Source organism: Armigeres subalbatus, unplaced genomic scaffold, assembly GCF_024139115.2.
Source record: "Armigeres subalbatus isolate Guangzhou_Male unplaced genomic scaffold, GZ_Asu_2 Contig490, whole genome shotgun sequence".
In the NCBI taxonomy this organism is placed as follows: Eukaryota; Metazoa; Arthropoda; class Insecta; order Diptera; family Culicidae; genus Armigeres; species Armigeres subalbatus.
This window is the reverse complement of record NW_026943250.1, coordinates 376451-398097: the sequence shown is the minus strand read 5'-3', so window position 1 is coordinate 398097 and position 21647 is coordinate 376451. Positions and strand designations below refer to the sequence as shown.

At 42.8% G+C, this 21647-nt stretch overlaps 1 protein-coding gene across 1 annotated transcript in view; it reads right to left on the bottom strand.

The window, feature by feature from the left end:
- Positions 1 to 21647, bottom strand: part of LOC134204256 (RING finger protein nhl-1-like) — an 89581-nt gene that overhangs the window by 52853 nt on the left and 15081 nt on the right. The window contains 6 exon segments of the mRNA XM_062679077.1: positions 1983 to 2216; positions 2313 to 2952; positions 2955 to 3027; positions 3818 to 5250; positions 5329 to 5464; positions 5712 to 5852. Of these exon segments, the coding sequence (XP_062535061.1) occupies positions 1983 to 2216; positions 2313 to 2952; positions 2955 to 3027; positions 3818 to 5250; positions 5329 to 5464; positions 5712 to 5846 (2651 nt within the window). The 5' untranslated portion in view covers positions 5847 to 5852.

Sequence of the window (21647 nt, the reverse complement as noted above, 5' to 3'; positions counted from 1 at the left end):
CATAATTAACGCGAGGTGCTATTTCACACCGACACACAGGAATCTTACTCAGAAATGAGAAACAATCTTATTTTTGTTTTTCATACATTTCATCATGAGAGGGTGAATATGGGAGATAAATCTTTTGTGTTCGAATTTTTTCAATAATTCATTATGCTATATGTAGGAAATTTATATCACTGCTTACTAACTTTCAAACCTCAGGGGGGCTATTTTTCCCAGGCAGGGCAAACCCCCTCCTAGCCCACTGTTATTTACACCAATGGGCTAAAACACGCGGCTATTCTGTGTCACGAATTTACGAAACAACAGAACGATGTGTATCAATATTCAACGTTTAATTTTTTTCTTAATTGGGTACACTGGGGTCGCTTTTCACGCGGGTAGTTTTTACGCGGATTACGGGATTTGCCGATTTTCTGAAAAAGTTGTTTTTCACGCGGTTTTTCACAATGTTCAAAATAATCAAACCACAAAAAATCGATATTTGATGAAGTCGTTTTTATGCGGTTTTCGGGATTTACCTTTTTTTTACGCTGTACGTATCCCCAACCTAAAAACTGACTTCAGTGTACTTTATTAATTTGATTTTTCCTTCATTTTAGAGTCCATCACTGATATCGACGCATGGTAATCAGGGATTGAATACAAAAGAGAATCACAAAACCTCCATCATTTCTGTATATATTTGCGGTATGTAGCATACCGTGAGAGACTTTTTTCGCAAGCTGTCATGATAAAAACCCAGATTAATCCACCTAGCGGCGATGATGCCTTTCTCGTGCATCGTAAAATGTACATACACACATACATGCATACACACATACAGACATCACCTCGGTTCGTCGAGCTGAGTCGATCGGTATATAACACTATGGGTCTCTGGGCCTTCTATCAAAAGTTGTTTTTTGGAGTAATCCTAAACTTTGTTGTACGAGAAAGGCAAAAAATGAGTCGGAGGGCTATTATACCCCATGATAAATTTCTCTTGAAAAAGCTCCAAACGCGGGGGGCACTGGTCCCGATTATGCATTTCAACTTGTTTTACACTGCTGTGCGAATACAATATGGTTCTCAACAAAAAATGTTTTATCATCACTGCTTGGTGGGGGCTGCCTATCCGATTCAGGTTTTTCGCACTTGTATACAAGTTTGATAAACTTCTTTTCATTACTTGCAATAATTCGAAATATTCGTGTTCGTTATCTAATGAGGGCCCTCCTTAGCCGTGCGGTAAGACGCACGGCTACAAAGCAAAACCATGGTGGTGGCTGGTTTCGATTCCCGGTGCTGGTCGAGACAATTTTCGGTTTGGAAAGTTTCTCGACTCTCGACTTCCCTGGGCATAAAAGTATCATCGTGTTAGCCTCATGATATACGAATGCAAAAATGGAAACTTGGCTTAGAAACCTCGCCGTTAATAACTGTGGAAGTGTTTAATGAACAATAAGCTGCGAGGCGGCTCTGTCCCAGTGTGGGGATGTAATGCCATTAAGAAGAAGTTATCTAATGAGAGCGATTTCTGCAAACCCTGATGGTAGTTGAAGGGGTTGCTGAATAGTGCCGCCAGAAGCTTGTAAACGAATCTTTCTGGTTCGAAGTCAGTCATATAGGAATCGGAATACAGGAAAGGGATTGAAAAATTGTTTCGCGATATCTCTAATGAATAAATATAATTTATATTCTAATTTATAATTAGGGGAACTGTTCCGATCTCCATCTCACTGTACATATACCCATCTCATCGCTAAACAAAGAAATGCGGCACCAAATTCGTCGCTTCTTTTTGTCAACATGCGTGCTCACTGCTGAAAAAAGTCACAAAAATAATAAACAAATCAAATTCTATTCCATTGCTTCGTTTTTGATGGGATGGAAATAGGAGCTATGAGATGAAGTGGCAAACCGTTCCCTAGCACTTTAGACATTCTAACGACGAAAACTATATTATGAACAAATCTTTACCCCCTACAAAGACTCACCTCGAAGCGAGATAAGCCGACGGTGACGAGGTCGTCGGCGACACCGGTTCGTCCTCTTCGTCATCGTTGCCGAAGTTGTGCGACGAGCGGCTGCGGGCCAGTCTGTTCCTCCTGTCGGCCAACGCGCTAAACCGGCTCCGGTTCGCACCGAGGCGGCTATCGGAATCGTCTCCGGCATCATCGTCCGCGACCACGGCCGTGCTCTTGCTCTTGTTCAGGAACCGGCTGGTGTATCTGTAACAGGAAGGTAATAGGTCCTATTCAAAGGAGAAAAGAAAAAGAAAGAAAAGCAAGCGGCTAGTGCGGTTTGAGCAAAGCTTCGAACGTTACCCAGAGCTGCCGTATTTGTTCTCCGGTTCCGGTTCCACGTGAGCGGTCGTTCGGGACCGCAAGGCGGAGCTGACAGAGGGCGATCCGTACTTGGGGCTCTCGTCCCGCTCGTAGTTGTTCGTACTGCGATGGTAGCTGGTCGGGCTGGAGTACCCACTGGAGCGAGTTTCCTCGCGGGAGTTTTTCCTAGAGTCGGCCGCTGCTGCTTCCCGGGCTTGCACGCGACTTAGCAGAGGAGAGCTTGGCTGTTCAGTTCGGTGCGATGAAGCCGACGAAGTGACTGTTGGCGTTGGTCTTGGTGCGGGCTTGACTTCTTCCTCTTCCTCGTCGGATGATTCTTCTTCCGAAGAGGTATCCTCTTCGCTACTGCTCTCGCTCTCTTCCTTCTTTTCCGGCTGTTGCGTTTGAGTCTGTGGCAGGAATCGACTCTGGAAAGGCTTCTTCTCCGTCGGGGACGAGCTGTTGGAGGTTGGAGAAGCGGTATTGCGAACTGGTTCGGAATTTTTCAGAATCGATGCTTTCGGTCGAGGTGACTCCTCGACGCGAGTCGGTGTCGGGACCGGGGAAGCGCTTGACGATTCGCTGGACTCACTCGATTCGCTGCTGGCCGAACGGGTGGTTTTCTTCTGTTGAGACGGGCAGGTGTGCTTGCCTTGACGGCAGACGATTGCCGCGAATGGCTCGAACGTTCCGAATCATCCTGATCACTATCGGCCTATGGAAAGGGACGGGGGAATGGGTTCAGTGGGATGGAAAAGGGACAGAGAGATACGGGAATAGTTCGTTTCAGTTGATGACAGACTTTGATGCGGTTAGCTTTAATTGTAGTACATTTAATTAATTGATACTGTTGCGGGTGTTGCTTGCTGTGAATTGTGTAGACGATGACCGGAGAGGGAATGCGTGTTGTGTATACCTAACCAAGTGTGGTTCGAAAGGTGACTCGTGCGACCAAATTGATATTATTTGCAAACAAGGACACGGAGGGTGGAACGGTTTGATGTTTCACACTACAATAGGACAAATTGGATAATAACCTCTGCGATGTAGCTGTGGTTGCGCATTGGCAAGGTGGAACATAAATGGAACAGCAACAGCTGATAAAACCGTCATGAGAGGTCTTCGTGTGTGGACATATGAAACATCAATATGTGAGTTATTTTCGCAGTTCACCGGGCGATTGAAATTTGGTCGAGTGAGGCAATTTTTTTCGTTTCTACAATCCAAGTGACGAGCATTGCAAGACAATATTTTGAAGGGTTAAGGACGTTCGGTAGCTGAGTAGCGCGCGTTTCAACACATATTGGGACTGACAACAGGAATACGGTAAAAAGGTAATACTTAGCGTAATATTGTCTCGAGACTGTCTTTTCGTTTTCGTTGAAACTGTGGTGTATTTTGTTCTTCAAAGTGTGTATCCATATAGCAAAATTTAATCGGCTTAATCTAATATTTCGTAAACTACAGTTCGAAGGACGGAGCTACGCTTCATCATCGGATCTCACCTCTACATGCGGAGACGACCGCCGAGTTGGCGAGGAAGGTGAGCTATCACTTTCATCACTGGCGGCGGCGGCTGCTGCAGCTGCGGTCACGCGGGCTTTCAGTGCAGAAACACGTTCGGCAGCGGGACGCTCCGGCTCGGTAGTGACTGGGGAGACGGGTGTCGGAGTTGTCGTAGTTGTTGAGCTCGTTGAAGCACCCTTATTTTGCCTCTTGATCTTAGCAATTTCATCATCTTCAGAAAGTTGCCGTGATGTTGTTACTTTGGGCTTTACGGATGTAGGGGTTACTGGCTTTGGTACCGTTGGAGTTGTCACTGGCGACGCTTTTTTAGTCTTTCCCTTTTCAGAGTCCTGCAATCGCTTCATCACTCGTGGCGAATCCATCAGACGGAATATTCCACTCAACGGACCCTTGGCAACATCTTCGGTGCTAGAAACTTTATTCGACTTGTTTTCTTCCTTCTCATTGAAACGGACCTGTTTGGATTCATTGTCGGAGTCGTTGTCTAACTGGTGGCTACGAGCGAACCTTGACCGGAAGCGTCCTTTCGACCTAGTGGACGACTCATCGTCATAGTCATAATCGTTTCCACGACCATACCGAGATTCGTTGCCATACTTCTCCTTCTCCTGTACGGGTTTAACCGGTCTTTCTCCAAACTTACGTCCACCAAGTAGGGGTTCATCGTCTGGGTTCCATCCTTGAGCTTCTTGTTGGCGGAATTGAGCTGCTAACCGATGATCACTTTTCGATCGCATCAACCCTGGCCCAGACGAAGGCTGCAAAAGCATACTTTGGCTTTGGCATGCCCCAGACGAGTCCGTCGGCAGCTTCAGGTCTGCGTAGGATGAAACCTCCATGATCAGCTTATTTGGGTCAATGTTCATGATGAATCGAACTTTTCGACTGTAGTCCATGGTTTCGCAATCGAAATTCCTAATGAAATCAACCGTTCGCAAAAATATCTCCTTGGTATCCATCAGTTCACAGTCATCCCATTCGACCGTACCTTCGTTCATGAACTTCTCGGCTAGGTCGGAATTGCTCTGGATGTTGGCAATCTCCAGTTCCAGATTATCCTTCATGGTAATGACGTTCTTTAGCTCCGTCGATATATATTTGTCCATTTCGCCACGCAGAAAGTCCGTCCGGTCCTTGAGTGCCTTCTGCAATCGGCGAGAGATTTCGTCGATTTCCTCCGACACACTGCCGCAATTGTTTTGCAAGTTCTGGGCGTTCTTTTCGACTACTGCGAGAACCTCCTTGAGACGGTGCAAACCACGTCGGATCTGGTTGTTGATGCGATTGATTTCCCGCCGCAGGATGTCCATGTGGGCTCCCTTACAGTCCGGACAGATCTTTTTGTCGCAGTGGACGCACGACGCACAGTAGGCCTTTTCCGAGCACACGTTGCATCGTTCCATGACTTGACCTGTGGGGAACAGAACGGATCAGATCCGGAACCGAAAGTTAGGTACACCATTCCAATGAAATTTAAAAAAAGGCTTACCAGACGTCGGATCCGGCAGTTCGCCGGTTATCTCGATGTGCAGCTCCAGGAAGCGTTGCAGCGTAACGTTGGTCGGGAAGCCCTGCACGCCCTGGTAAGGGATGCGGTGCTCCGCACGGCACTCGGGACATTTTACCTGTTCAGAAGGAATTTATTTAGAATTTGTTTCTATGTTTAAACATGATTTTTATTTTGCAATTCATAAATTAAATATATCATTTTCAAAGCCAAATAGCAAGTTTCAGTATTATTATTCTACGTTCCAAAACTCTTACAGATCATATACTCGCTAACATTAATCGGAAGTTGCCCAACATATGCTTAACATAACCCCTCCTTACAAATCCCCCATGTACCCACCACCATCGTCAAAATCCACTCACCTGTCGCTTCACGTAGTCGATGAGGCCGTCCATGCACGGCTCCATGCAGAACGAGTGCTGACATGGTAAAAGCTTCGGATTGCGGTATCTATCAAGACACACGCAACACGTTAGAAGTTGTTCAAATTGCTCCATTTTTCACTGAAACGAGAAAGGGGAAGGTAACAAGAAATAACCACATTAATATCCGCACGTAATGGGAGGCGAACGTTACACGTTCGGAAGCTAACGGGGAGGAATGCCCTAATGGAGAAGAAAACCCAAACATTAATTGATGGCAGAATCCCGGGGAAGTCGACCAAGTGCAAGCCCAAGCCGCTTTTGCTCCATTCCTTTTAATTCGGTAGAAAACTTTTCTGCGGCCAAGGTTGTCGTCGTTTCCATCCTCGCTTGATGCGATCAGTCGAAGAGATAAAACGACACCCGAGTGTGCATTAAAACAATAACACATTCATTCGGATGACGATGATGATGATGTTGATGATGATGATTATGCCCGATGGTTGTCGGGTTTCACTTGGCGGTGAAAAATGTGCTTTCCGGGAATTTGGCTTTGAAGGCGGCGTGCGATGATGTGCCTTTCGAAGCCAGAAACCATTCAACTTGATACTTGAGTTCCATTAAAGGAAGTGCTTAAACGGTACGACGACGCACTCGAAAGCGCTTTCTCTGAAGAGCTACAATGGTACTCAAGTGCTTAATGCGGAAAATATGATTCGGAAAATTGGTTAAGACTGCAAACCAAATGCGTGCTTTGTGAAGCACAGTATTGTTAAAATGAAAATTTCATATGGTCTAAACCTATTAATTCTACGTTTGTCGTTAAATTTCTGAAAGTAGTCCTTGGTGTAGATTAAAAATGTTCTATCACGATTTGCAATATTCTCGCCTGTAGAATCTCTAAAGGCTGTACACAAAAGAATTTCAAGATTTTTTTTAATTTTTATTTTTTTTTATTTCAAGACACATTTTTTTACACCTCATTCATTCATTTATTTAGTTAACATCTAAACAGATAACACTGAATCAACAACACGGTTCGAGGCCTCATCTCTCCATCCTCGGATACGCCCTACGCTCGCCAAGTCGTTCTGCCCATCTCGCTCGCTGCGCTCCACGTCGTCTCGTACCTGCCGGATCGGAAGCGAACACCATCTTTGCAGGGTTGCTGTCCGGCATTCTCGCAACATGTCCTGCCCATCGTACCCTTCCGGCTTTAGCTACCTTCTGGATACTGGGTTCGCCGTAGAGTTGGGCGAGCTCGTGGTTCGTTCTCCGCCGCCACACACCGTCTTCTTGCACACCGCCAAAGATGGTCCTAAGCACCCGTCTCTCGAATACTATGAGTGCTTGCAAGACCCCCTCGAGCATTGTCCATGTTACATGTCCGTAGAGGACAACCGGTCTTATAAGCGTCTTGTACATGACACATTTGGTGCGGTGGCGAATTTTTTCGACCGCAGTTTTTTCTGGAGCCCGTAGTAGGCCCGACTTCCACAGATGATGCGCCTTCGTATTTCACGAGACTAACGTTGTTGTCAGCCGTTAGCAAGGATCCGAGGTAGACGAATTCCTCAACCACCTCGAAGGTATCCCCGTCTATCGTAACACTGCTTCCCCAGACGGGCCCTGTCGCGCTCGGTTCCGCCCACAAGCATGTACTTTGTCTTTGACGCATTCCCACCAGTCCAATTTTTGTTGCTTCACGTTTCAGGCGGGTGTACAGTTTTGCCACCTTTGCAAATGTTCGACCGACAATGTCCATGTCATCCGCGAAGCAAATAAATTGACTGGATCTGTTGAAAATCGTACCCCGGCTGTTACACCCGGCTCTCCGCATGACACCTTCTAACGCAATGTTGAACAACAGGCACGAAAGTCCATCACCTTGTCTTAGTCCCCGGCGAGATTCGAACGAACTGGAGTGTTCGCCCGAAATCTTCACACAGCTTTGCACACCATCCACCGTTGCTTTGATCAGTCTGGTAAGCTTCGCAGGGAAGCTGTTCTCGTCCATAATTTTCCATAGCTCTACGCGGTCTATACTGTCGTATGCCGCCTTGAAATCAACGAACAGATGGTGCGTTGGGACCTGGTATTCACGGCATTTTTGAAGGATTTGCCGTACAGTAAAGATCTGGTCCGTTGTCGAGCGGCCGTCAACGAAGCCGGCTTGGTAACTTCCCACGAACTCGTTCACTAATGGTGACAGACGACGGAAGATGATCTGGGATATCACTTTGTAGGCGGCATTAAGGATGGTGATCGCTCGAAAGTTCTCACACTCCAGTTTGTCGCCTTTCTTGTAGATGGGGCATATAACCCCTTCCTTCCACTCCTCCGGTAGCTGTTCGGTTTCCCAGATTCTGACTATCAGTATGTGCAGGCAAGTGGCCAGCTTTTTCGGGCCCATCTTGATGAGCTCAGCTCCGATACCATCCTTACCAGCTGCTTTATTGGTCTTTAGCTGTTGAATGGCATCCTTAACTTCCCTCAAGGTGGGGGCTGGTTGGCTTCCATCGTCCGCTGAACTGACGTAGTCATCTCCTCCGCTGCCTTGACTTTCACTGCCTGTACTCTCAGCGCCATTCAGATGTTCCTCGTAGTGCTGCTTCCACCTTTCGATCACCACACGTTCGTCCGTCAAGATGCTCCCATCCTTATCCCGGCACATTTCGGCTCGCGGCACGAAGCCTTTGCGGGATGCGTTGAGCTTCTGATAGAACTTGCGTGTATCTTGAGAACGGCACACCTAAGAATCTTTAAAAAATGTCATTAATTCTGTTCGAATCCTGAAAAGGATTCTTTTCGAATCCTGAACAGGATTCTGTTCAAATCCTGGAGAAGATGCTGTTCGAATCCTGAACAGGATTCTGCTCAAATCTTTAACAAGATTCTGCTCAAATCTTTAACAGGAATCTGCTCAAATCCTGAACAGGATTCTACTCGAATCCTGAACAGGATTCTGCTCGAATCATGAACAGGATTCGGCTTGCATCCTGAACAGGAATCTGCTCGAATCCTGAACAGGGTTCTGCTCGAATCTTAAACAGGGTTCTACTCGAATCCTGAATAAGATTCTGCTCGAATCCTGCACAGGATTCTGCTCGAATGCAGAACAGGATTCTGCTCGAATGCAGAACAGGATTCTGCTCGAATCCTGAACAGGATTCTGTTCGAATCGTGAACAGGATTCTGTTCGAATTCTGAACAGGATTCTGCTCGAGTCCTGAACAGTGTTGGGAAATGTACAGTAAAACACTGTGATTATGCGAATGTTTACATTTTATCCGGTCAAATTTCATGCACCGCACAAACCGAAACAGTTTTCCAAAAAAATGTACGCCTCATTGTGACATTTTTTTTGCCGATAAGGCAAACTGTTTGTTTACTGCTGCGTGAGAGTCGAGCCGTCGGTGCGGTCAGCATTTGCATGAGATTTCTTGTTTCGGTTCGTGCGCAGCGCAAACAGAACAAAATCGGGTTTTATTGCCTGTGGCGCAAAGCTTAGAAAGAATGCTAGCCGTTGGTACTAATTAATTAGTTCTAGTCTCTAAAATGAGCAAGGAGTAATGAAATAATCATTTACTACCAAAAACGGTCTTGAACATCTTGAAATGAGCGTACAGAAACGTTAATTGTGGGGAGAGAAAATAATAAAATCATGTGCTGACTGTCGTCTGCTTGGTCGTGGCTGCTGCTGCGGCTGCCATGTTTTGTTTTTATTTTACTGCGTGGCAGATTGAATGATAAAAAGAAATGTCAACCGTTTCCAACCCTGGTCCTGAACAGGATTCTGCTCGAATCCAGAACAGGATTCTGTTCGAATCCTGAACAGGATTCTGTTCGAATCCTGAACAAGATTCTGCTCGAATCCTGAACGGGATTCTGTTCGAATCCTGAACAGGATTCTGTTCGAATCCTAAACAGGGTTCTGCTCGAACCCTGAACAGGATTCTGTTCGAATCCTGAACAGGATTCTGTTCGAATCCTCTGCTCGAATGCAGAACAGGATTCTGCTCGAATGCAGAACAGGATTCTGCTCGAATCCTGAACAGGATTCTGTTCGAATCGTGAACAGGATTCTGCTCGAATTCTGAACAGGATTCTGCTCGAGTCCTGAACAGGATTTTGCTCGAATCCAGAACAGGATTCTGCTCTGTTCAAATCCTGAACAGGATTCTGTTCCAATCCTGAACAGGATTCTGTTCGAATCCTGAACAGGATTCTGTTCGAATCCTGCACAGGATTCTGCTCGAATCCTGCACAGGATTCTGCTCGAATGCAGAACAGGATTCTGCTCGAATCCTGAACAGGATTCTGCTCGAATCCTGAACAGGATTCTGTTCGAATCGTGAACAGGATTCTGTTCGAATTCTGAACAGGATTCTGCTCGAGTCCTGAACAGGATTCTGCTCGAATCCAGAACAGGATTCTGTTCTGTTCAAATCCTGAACAGGATTCTGTTCGAATCCTGAACAGGATTCTGTTCGAATCCTGAACAGGATTCTGTTCGAATCCTGAACAGGATTCTGTTCGAATCCTGAACAGGATTCTGTTCGAATCCTTAACAGGATTCGGTTCGAATTCTGAACAGGAATTGGTTCGAATCCTGAACAGGATTCTGTTCGAATCCTGAATAGTTTTCTGATCGAATCCTGAATAGGATTCTGTTCGAATCCTGAATAGGATTCTGTTCGAATCCTCAACAGGATTCTGTTCGAATCCTCAACAGGAATCTGTTCGAATCCTGAAAAGGATTCTGTTCGAATCCTGGACAGGATTCTGTTTGAATTTTGGACAGGATTCTGTTCGAATCCTGAACAGGATTCTGTTCGAATCCTGAAAAGGATTCTGTTCGAATCCTGAACAGGATTCTGTTCGAATCCTGAACAGGATTCTGTTCGAATCCTGAACAGGATTCTGTTCGAATCCTGAACAGGATTCTGTTCGAATCCTGAACAGGATTCTGTTCGAATCCTGAACAGGATTCTGTTCGAATCCTGAACAGGATTCTGTTCGAATCCTGAACAGGATTCTGTTCGAATCCTGAACAGGATTCTGTTCAAATCCTGAACAGGATTCTGTTCGAATCCTGAACAGGATTCTGTTCGAATCCTGAACAGGATTCTGTTCGAATCCTGAACAGGATTCTGTTCGAATCCTGAACAGGATTCTGTTCGAATCCTGAACAGGATTCTGTTCGAATCCTGAACAGGATTCTGTTCGAATCCTGAACAGGATTCGGTTCGAATCCTGAACAGGATTCTGTTCGAATCCTGAACAGATTCTGTTCGAATCTGAACAGATTCTGTTCGAATCCTGAACAGGATTCTGTTCGAATCCTGAACAGAGTTCTGTTCGAATCCTGAACAGGATTCTGCTCGAATCCTGAACAGAGTTCTGAATCCTGAACAGATTCTGCTCGAATCCTGAACAGTTCTGCTCGAATCCTGAACAGGATTCTCGAATCTGAACAGGATTCTGCTCGAATCCTGAACACAGGACAGGATTCGAGCAGAATCCTGTTCAGGATTCGAGCAAAATCTGTTCAGGATTCAGGATTCGAACAGAATCCTGTTCAGGATTCGAGCAGAATCTGTTCAGGATTCATACAGAATCATTTTCAGGATTTGAGCAGAATCCTGTTCAGGATTCGAGCAGAATCCTGTTCAGGATTCGAGCAGAATCTGTTCAGGATTGGAGCAGAATCCTGTTCAGGATTCGAGCAGAATCCTGTCCAGGATTCGAGCAGAATCCTGTTCAGGATTCGAACAGAATCCTTTTCAGGATTCGAACAGAATCCTGTTCAGGATTCGAGCAGAATCCTGTTCAGGATTCGAGCAGAATCCTGTTCAGGATTCGAGCAGAGCAGAATCCTGTTCTGGATTCGAGCAAAATCCTGTTCAGGACTCGAGCAGAATCCTGTTCAGAATTCGAGCAGAATCCTGTTCAGGATTCGAGCAGAATCCTGTTCAGGATTCGAGCAGAATCCTGTTCTGCATTCGAGCAGAATCCTGTTCAGGATTCGAGCAGAATCCTGTTCTGGGTTCGAGCAGAATCCTGTTCAGGATTCGAGCAGAATCCTGTTCAGGATTCGAGCAGAATCCTGTTCAGGATTCGAGCAGAATCCTGTTCGGGATTCGAGCAGAATCCTGTTCAGGGTTCGAGCAGAATCCTGTTCAGGATTCGAGCAGAATCCTGTTCAGGATTCGAGCAGATTCCTGTTCAGGATTCGAGCCGAATCCTGTTCAGGATTCGAGCAGAATCCTGTTCAGGATTCGAGTAGAATCCTGTTCAGAATTTGAGCAGATTCCTGTTAAAGATTTGAGCAGAATCTTGTTAATGATTCGAGCAGAATGCTGTTCAGGACTCTAACAGAATCCTGTTCAGGATTCGAACAGAATCCTGTTCAGGATTCGAACAGAATGCTGTTCAGGATTCGAACAGAATCCTGTTCAGGATTCGAACAGAATCCTTTTCAGGATTCGAACAGAATTAATGACATTTTTTAAAGATTCTTAGGTGTGCCGTTCTCAAGATACACGCAAGTTCTATCAGAAGCTCAACGCATCCCGCAAAGGCTTCGTGCCGCGAGCCGAAATGTGCCGGGATAAGGATGGGAGCATCTTGACGGACGAACGTGTAGTGATCGAAAGGTGGAAGCAGCACTACGAGGAACATCTGAATGGCGCTGAGAGTACAGGCAGTGAAAGTCAAGGCAGCGGAGGAGATGACAACGTCAGTTCAGCGGACGATGGAAGCCAACCAGCCCCCACCTTGAGGGAAGTTAAGGATGCCATTCAACAGCTAAAGACCAATAAAGCAGCTGGTAAGGATGGTATCGGAGCTGAGCTCATCAAGATGGGCCCGGAAAAGCTGGCAACTTGCCTGCACAAACTGATAGTCAGAATCTGGGAAACCGAACAGCTACCGGAGGAGTGGAAGGAAAGGGTAATATACCCCATCTACAATAAAGGCGACAAGCTGAAGTGTGAGAACTTTCGAGCGATCACCATCCTTAATGCCGCCTACAAAGTGATATCCCAGATCATCTTCCGTCGTCTGTCACCATTAGTGAACGAGTTCGTGATAAGTTATCAAGCCGGCTTCGTTGACGGCCGCTCGACAACGGACCAGATCTTTACTGTACGGCAAATCCTTCAAGAATGCCGTGAATACCAGGTCCCAACGCACCATCTGTTCGTTGATTTCAAGGCGGCATACGACAGTATAGACCGCGTAGAGCTATGGAAAATTATGGACGAGAACAGCTTCCCTGCGAAGCTTACCAGACTGATCAAAGCAACGGTGGATGGTGTGCAAAGCTGTGTGAAGATTTCGGGCGAACACTCCAGTTCGTTCGAATCTCGCCGGGGACTAAGACAAGGTGATGGACTTTCGTGCCTGTTGTTCAACATTGCGTTAGAAGGTGTCATGCGGAGAGCCGGGTGTAACAGCCGGGGTACGATTTTCAACAGATCCAGTCAATTTATTTGCTTCGCGGATGACATGGACATTGTCGGCCGAACATTTGCAAAGGTGGCAAAACTGTACACCCGCCTGAAACGTGAAGCAACAAAAGTTGGACTGCTGGGAATGCGTCAAAGACAAAGTACATGCTTGTGGGCGGAACCGAGCGCGACAGGGCCCGTCTGGGAAGCAGTGTTACGATAGACGGGGATACCTTCGAGGTGGTTGAGGAATTCGTCTACCTCGGATCCTTGCTAACGGCTGACAACAACGTTAGTCGTGAAATACGAAGGCGCATCATCTGTGGAAGTCGGGCCTACTACGGGCTCCAGAAGAAACTGCGGTCGAAAAAATTCGCCACCGCACCAAATGTGTCATGTACAAGACGCTTATAAGACCGGTTGTCCTCTACGGACATGAAACATGGACAATGCTCGAGGAGGACTTGCAAGCACTCGGAGTATTCGAGAGACGGGTGCTTAGGACCATCTTTGGCGGTGTGCAAGAAGACGGTGTGTGGCGGCGAAGAATGAACCACGAGCTCGCCCAACTCTACGGCGAACCCAGTATCCAGAAGGTAGCTAAAGCCGGAAGGGTACGATGGGCAGGACATGTTGCAAGAATGCCGTACAGCAACCCTGCAAAAATGGTGTTCGCTTCCGATCCGGCAGGTACGAGACTGCGTGGAGCGCAGCGAGCGAGATGGGCAGACCAGGTGCAGAACGACTTGGCGAGCGTAGGGCGTATCCGAGGATGGAGAGATGCGGCCTCGAACCGTGTTGTTGATTCAGTGTTATCTGTTTAGATGTTAACTAAATAAATGAATGAATGAGGTGTAAAAAAATGTGTCTTGAAATAAAAAAAAATAAAAATAAAAAAAAATCTTGAAATTCTGCTTGAATCCTGGGCAGGAATTTGTTCGAATCCTGAACAGGATTCTGCTCGAATCCTGAACAGGATTCTGTTCGAATCTTGAACAGGATTCTGTTCGAATCCTAAACAGAATTCAGTCCGAGACATGAACAAGACTCAGCCCGCATCCTGAACAGGATTCAGTCCGATTCCTGAACAGGATTTAGTCTTAATACTGTTATCTAATTTCGGTCCAGGATTCTGACAAAATCATGTTCTGGATTTGGACTTAATCGTGTTAATGTTTCGGTTATTGTTCAGGATTAAGACTTAATGCTGTTCAAGATTGAGATTATGATCAAGATTTTTGCAGGAGTGTCATAATTTAATCATTCTAAGAATATATTTTCGTGCTCTACAAAGTATACGACGTTCAAAAGGCTACTGGCGCTTTTTCGCATAACCTAACCTGACCTGACCTAAACTTTTAGCAATCCACACATAGCCATTTTCCACGCGGAGTACAAATAAAATCTGTATTTAAATATAGTTTATTTGTGGTATCGAATAAGCAATAATTGAGTTTATGAGTGAATCCACATTGATTATATATGGGTGGTACTTTTGCAAAGAATTATAATAACGACACAAACATTATTTGTAGAGATTTTTCTCATCAGCACTTTCATTAGTTTTATTTTATGTGTATTAATCATTAAACAACGGAAATCGCAATATTTTTATTCCAAAAATCATAATTAATCGGCAACAAAAAATTAACCAAAAATTTGTAGCTGCGCCCAAAATTAAGTACAATTAGGTCAGTATTCCAATAATGTTATTCAATCCCTTATACTAACCCTAATCGATATGTTCAGTACGCAGTAATGCTCACTTCGCCTCCATTGTCTTCAGTCACAAGTTTATCTGGACCACATTATTGTGGGTAAAAACAAGTGGCGCCTTTTCAGTATCAATTTCTGTAATTTGAGAGCATGTTTACCTCAAGGGGTTTTTCGTTGGTTCATTCTCGACAACATGTATTAAGATATCATAAGCCAATAACAAAATTTGCGCAAAATTGAGTCGTTTCCAATAATTGTGAGTGTACTCACCAAGCTTTGATCCAGCATGTTTGCCTATTAGGGGACGAAATGTCAAACATAAAACGAAGAAAAAGTCTCCCAGCAATCTAATACCGTGACTGTAACTTCGAGTGGGTGTACCTACGACACGCGTTCGGTCATGTAGCAGCCGAAACGAACGAACGCTCTCTCCAATTCAAGTGGCAAATTATTTAAACCGTAATCCACCGCCAATCCTTATTTATAGATAATGCAGACGGCGTGCCCGGGTGTTTGGTTAACTAAATTGAAAATCCAGCTCAACAAAGGAGACCAAAATGAAAACGGTTTGTTCGATATCATTGTTATGCGGCACGATAAGCTCAATTATTCCACAGTTGGCTTTATTAGCATTAAAGCGCGATGATATGACCGTTTTTGTGATTTTTTTAAACTGCGGAAATAAAGGGTATCTGACCTCGAAGTGGAAATGAATGAAATTCAACGAATATGCTTTTCAGATTTGTTATAACATTTCACTAAACATGTTTCAGATTAATCTGTGATAATTCTCAATATTTAATTATCAATATTGAACAGATCTGATTGTTTCAATAAAAATCCTATAAAAGAATATCATTAGCTAATTTATATGCCAACCAATTAATAGAAATAAGCGCAAATGAAGCCTCTTACAAGATATAAGTAGTGTGTAGAGATTCCATCAGCCATGTTCCATTCGATAACAACTTTGTTATGATCAGGTTTGTCACCAAACCTGTCATAAAAAAACTGCACTCAAACTATGTGTTACGACATGGAGCACGCCCGTCTACAAACAAAAACAAGCCAAAATCATGGCTTCCACCCGTCACACCTTTTGCTTCATCGGCAAGGAACGAGAGCGGTGACGTGGGCCATAATTTTGCGCCGTAAAGGTGAATTATAACGATTCTAACCGGGCGCGGGTGCACATTGCCGCCGTTATTGCTCGTTCGTGTGGGCGCAACGAAAAACAAACGAAGACGTCAATGACGACAACGGCGACGACGACGACGACGTGGTTAGGAACATTTTCCACTTTCCCCAGCCTTTCGCAGAGGTATTTGGGAATGTTATACCGTTCAGTAAACCGTTTTGATGGGATCATCGTTTCCACGAACAATACGAGAGACCTCGGGTGCCCGTTTTTTATGTGTGAATCGGAAAAATTGACTGAATGATTGCGGTGCGGATGGGCTGTCGAGGTGATTCAGAAAGACGGAAAGATACAGTTTATGGAATCCACGTTTTTCCGAATCGTGAAATCAGTCAAAAGGAAAGCACTCGTGAAGGAAGAAGGAGCGAAACGAGTTGGGTGGCGAATGTTCGGAATGCGGTACAGCTGGCACATTCACTTCCTTACTTGTGTTCGTCGATGTGTTTCTTCGGTTCACTTTGGTAACATGTGTAATCAGTTACAATAACAGAAAAAGTAACAAGTCTATTTGCCTTTCATCTGTTTATTTTTGAAGGATGAGTTACAGAGAGTGGGTAAATGTGGTATGGTATCGTTTATCAGACAAATCTTCGAGCAATTTTGATTATTTACACTTTCGTTGCATGATTGTGAAATTGTATTGAAATAGTAGTCTGATGGCCTTGTGAGGAAAATTTGGTGTCCAGAATAAATCTATCATTAACATAATTTTCCTTTGTTATACTGCCTATGATCACATATCAGTCCCATATGAATTTTAGTCAGATGCGAGTTAAGTTCGCCAAGCGCCGTGTTTCATATTTTTATATATTATGTTTTAAGATCAATTAGTTTATATTAGAAAGTTTGAAAAAACGGTAGGCCATTTTGTCCCATCTAAATAATCACCGCATATGAGTCCCATTTTGCGGTACCCTGTTCGCATAGCGAGCAAAAGCGAAGGGAATACCAATCCTTGATTCCCTGGGCATAGAATATCTATTTTGCATGCCACGCCGGTACTGTTTCTGAAAGTTAGAACAAACACCGTTCTTTTAGGTTGCAGACAGTAGTGGAATAATACATCAATTTCCTTCAACTAAATGATTTATGCACTTCAGATACCGCATAACAGTGAATTTGGGTTGCAAGTTTAGTTCTCATGCAGTAAGTGGATATCTGTAAAACTAGTTGAGATAGGTTAGATTCGATATTGTGCCGCTTCTGAATAATTACAGGTAATCTTTGATATAAACCCCGATATAAAGTACACTCGACATAACGTCACTCGATATAGCGTACATTTTCCTCCGATATAACGTACATTTTGAAAAGTAATTTTAATTTGGGTAATTTTTCGAATTAATTTTGTAAATTGTCATGAGCATTCATGTACGGATGACGTAATCTTATGGAGTCTAACTTTAAGACCTAGAGACACAATTGGTTCTGCCTTCTTCAATTCACACGATCCTCAAAGTTAGTGAGTTAGTGAGGTTTTAGGTATGTTCTATGCTGAACGAATGTCTAGTCAATATTGAACAAAAGTTCTGTCAAAGTCAGAACTGATGCCGGGTTGCTTTCAGTCATCCAATGTCGAATGAGGTATTGATATTGTGGATCCAAGCTTAAAATACAAACAGGATTTTTTAAAATTATTCCTAAAGGATATTTCTGGAGGAATTCCGGAAAGAACTTCTTGAGAATTTTGTGGAAAAATTCCTGTAGATATTTCCCAATTATTTTTATGAGGAAATTCTAAATCAATTCTTGAAGAAAAATCATACTGAATTCATAAACGAATTAAAAAAAAACAAAAGAAATTTTCTAAACCAGTTGGTAAAGGTTGGGAGATTTTTTAAAGGAATTTCACAAGGAATTCTTTTTAAAAAAATCGAAGGAGTTCCTGAACCCTTTATTTGAATCAATTCCTAAAGGATTTAAGGAAGAAATTCAGAATAGAGTTCCTTGGAAATACCTGCTAAAATTCTTTCGGAAAAGTACCTTCAGGAGCTTCATTGAAAATTCCTTCTGAAAAATTTCCAGAAATTTCTTCGGAAATAGCCCCATGTTATTTCTTTGAAAATTTCTACAGTTATTCAGTGACCTTCATTCTGAAGACCATTCAGAAATCCTTGGAAGATTACTGTCGGGATTTCTTCAAAACGTCCTCCGGAAATTAATCCAGTAATTCCTTCAGGAAGTCAAAAATTTCTTCAGGAATCAGTTTAAAACTTCCACAACGAATTCCCTCTACAATTTCTTTTGGAAAACCTTAGGCCATTCCTCTAGGAATACTTTTAGGAACTCTATCAGGAATTCCTTTCAAAGATCCAGAACAAAATCCAAAGAAATTCCTAATGTCTTTTTGAAAACAAAGGAACTCTTTAAGGAATTTCCAACATTCTTATATTTCTCCTTAGAATTCCTTTAAGCATATTGCTTTTAGACTTCTTCAGATCTTAAAAAATTGCTCCTGTGATTCCTTTGAAAAAAAAAACTAAATAACTGGAAATAACTTTGGAAATAAATATAGAAATTCCTCTTTAAATTTCTCCAGGATGTTTCCTTGAAAATTAAAATAAGAAACGTTAAGGATTATTTTAGAATTCACCTCATGAATTCTTCCGAAATTCAGAGCTTTTTCCTGCAATTTTTAAAATGATTCATTCGAAACTTACGAGTTATTTTAGAATTTCTTTTGGAAATATGTAAAAATATAGCCATTTTTGTAAAAACGGTCCCGGAAATATGATCAAATGATAACAGATCGATATTAGGCAAATATGGGTATCAACCGGTTGTAGGACAAAAGGTCGAAGGTCAAAAGGTCGAAGGACAAAATGTCGAAGGACAAAATGTCGAAGGATAAAAGGTCGAAGGTCAAAAGGTCGAAGGGACAAAAGGTCGAAACAAAAAATCTGAGTCAAAAGGTCGAAAGGACAAAAGGTCGAAGGGTCAAAAGGTCGAAAGGCCAAAACGTCGAAGGACAAAAGGTCGAAAGGACCAAACGTCGAAAGAACAAAAAATAGAACTAATGGTTGTAGGACAAAAGGTCGAAAGGAAAAAAAGTTGAAGGTCAAAAGGTCGAAAGAACGAAAGGTCGAAGGCTCAAAAGGTCGAAGAGACTAAAGGATGAAACAAAAAACTTGAGTCAAAAGGCTCAAAAGGTCCAAAGGTCAAAAGGACAAAAGGTTGAAACAAAGTCAAACTGAATCTTAAGGTCGAATGTCAAAAGGTTTAAAGGACAAAAGGTCGAAAAAAAATCTGAGAAGGACAAAACGTCGAAAGGACAAAAGGTCGAAGGGTCAAAAGGTTGGAACCAAAACTCTGAGCCAAAAGGTCGAAAGGACAAAAGGTCGAACGAACAAAAGATAGAACTTATGGTTCTAGGACAAAAGGTCAAAGGTCAAAAGATCGAAGGGTTAAAAGGTGAGATGAGATGAGAGGTCGAAATTATAAAAAATGAGGCTAAACATCGAGTATCAATGAACAATTCATTTGCACATTTATGTTTATTTATATTTCACCTAATAATATTTAATTGTAGAATTTTTCCTTCTTTTAATCAAAGAATTTTCTTACATTTATATTTATTTGCGTATGATCTGGTTTTCATTGTTGATTTTTTTCCTTCTTTCAGTCAAAGACTGTTCGTTCGGGTTTCGCATATTAATATTTATTTGAGTTTCACATGAATATATTTTATTGTTGAATTTTTCTTTATTCTAATCATAACCCTTTTTTTAGTTTCGCGTATTTAAATTAATCTGTGTATAATAATAAATTTATTTAATAAATATATAATATGTTTTTATTTTTATTATTAGCAAGCCTTACAATGCGCTGTGAAGTAGGGAGAGGTATGGAATTTCTCAAATTTGTGTTACGTAATATGTGAACGGACCCTTATCATTTTTTTCATTTAATGAAGTCAACGAGTAACCCTTTAACGCCCCAGACCGCCTTTAGACGGAGTACTTTGATACATTTTAGTAATTTTTTGATGTCGATAAATAATATAAAGCTCAATACTTGTTCGAATCTGGTCAAAAAATAATTTCAAACTAAAAGAACAAAATTCTTAACAGGTAAAATTGATGAAATCACCATTCTAAATTTTTTACCTGAAATGTGTTCAGATCGGTTTTAGAAAGCAAAATAGTGATTTTGAGCGAAAACAGAAATTTTGGAATTGGAAGGTTAAATAAACTAGAATAGCGTCTGTTTGAAATATAAATAAGACATAATTCGTAAGAACAGTCAATGATTAATAAAATTAAACCTCCAACCTTTGTCTATTCGACTTATTGTTCTGTTGACCTTTTCCTCTTCGATCTTTTGTTTTTTCGACCTTTTGACCAATTCTTTGTTTTAGCCTTCTTTTCCTTCAACTTACTGTCATTATTTTTACCCTCTTTTCCTTCGACCTTTTATCAATCCGACCTTTCGTCATTTCGACCTTTTGATCTTTGACTTTTCGACTTTTTGTCCTTTCGACCTTTTGTTCTTTCGACCTTTTGTCCTTTCGACCTTTTGTCCTTTCGACCTTTTATCCTTTCGACCTTTTGTCCTTTCGACATTTTGTCCTTTCGACCTTACGTCCATTCGACCTTTTGTCCTTTCGACCTTTTGTCCTTTTGATCTTTTGTCCTTTCGACCTTTTGACCTTCGACCTTTTGACTTTCGACCTTTTGACACAGATTCGTATCAACCTTCATGTTTTTGCCAGACGATGGTAACAGAAACATTTGCAGGATCGTTGTGGCCATTGTCACTGGCATTATAGTCTCGTAACAGGTTTAAGGTGCTCCAGAGAAGCCGCCAATTTTGGAACCGACCAGAACTATGTAAATATGAATATCTCATTTCATGTTTCTGCAAGACGACGACTATAAAGACATTTTTAAGACTGTAAGACTCACTGACCAACCAATAACAAGTACCTGATGACCTGTGAAAGTGACCTTGTCTCAAGGTGTAGGGCCATTTTCTCGAAAATGGACATATCTTTGCGTATATTTGGTGGGATCTCGTTCTGCAGTGCTTGGTGCAGGTGCTGGAGTGCTGGTTTCTGGGGAAAGCTTGATGAAAGATGCAAGATGCACAAACAATGTCAAGCACAGGAAAAAAAATGCATTTTCAACATACAGAAACTTTGAAAATTTCAGCGTCCATTGATTCCGGTTTTATCAAAATTTTATTATTTTAACCTTCTTCGGATATTAGAAAAAACTTACGAATAAGATGTTGGGGTCATATTGACCCAGAAATGTAAATGCTTATAAAACAGTCAAATTTTAACCGAATTGCAAAGTTTATATACCGTTCGAAAGATACACTCATCAATTTTGTGGCTATGTGGTGATATGCTGGTTCTGGAGACAATGGCCACCGGGAAACGACTTCCACGGGGACCTTGTCGGTTATATAAGGGGAACATAAAAATCGCTCCATATATGCCATTCGATCGCTAATTCTTCATAGGTTCTCTTAAAACGGTAATGTATGGTCCATGAGAGGGCTTCTGATGAATGTGGCCACTCCTGGTACATGCAAGGTTCCCCCGGGGAACCCGCAGGAGGGGAC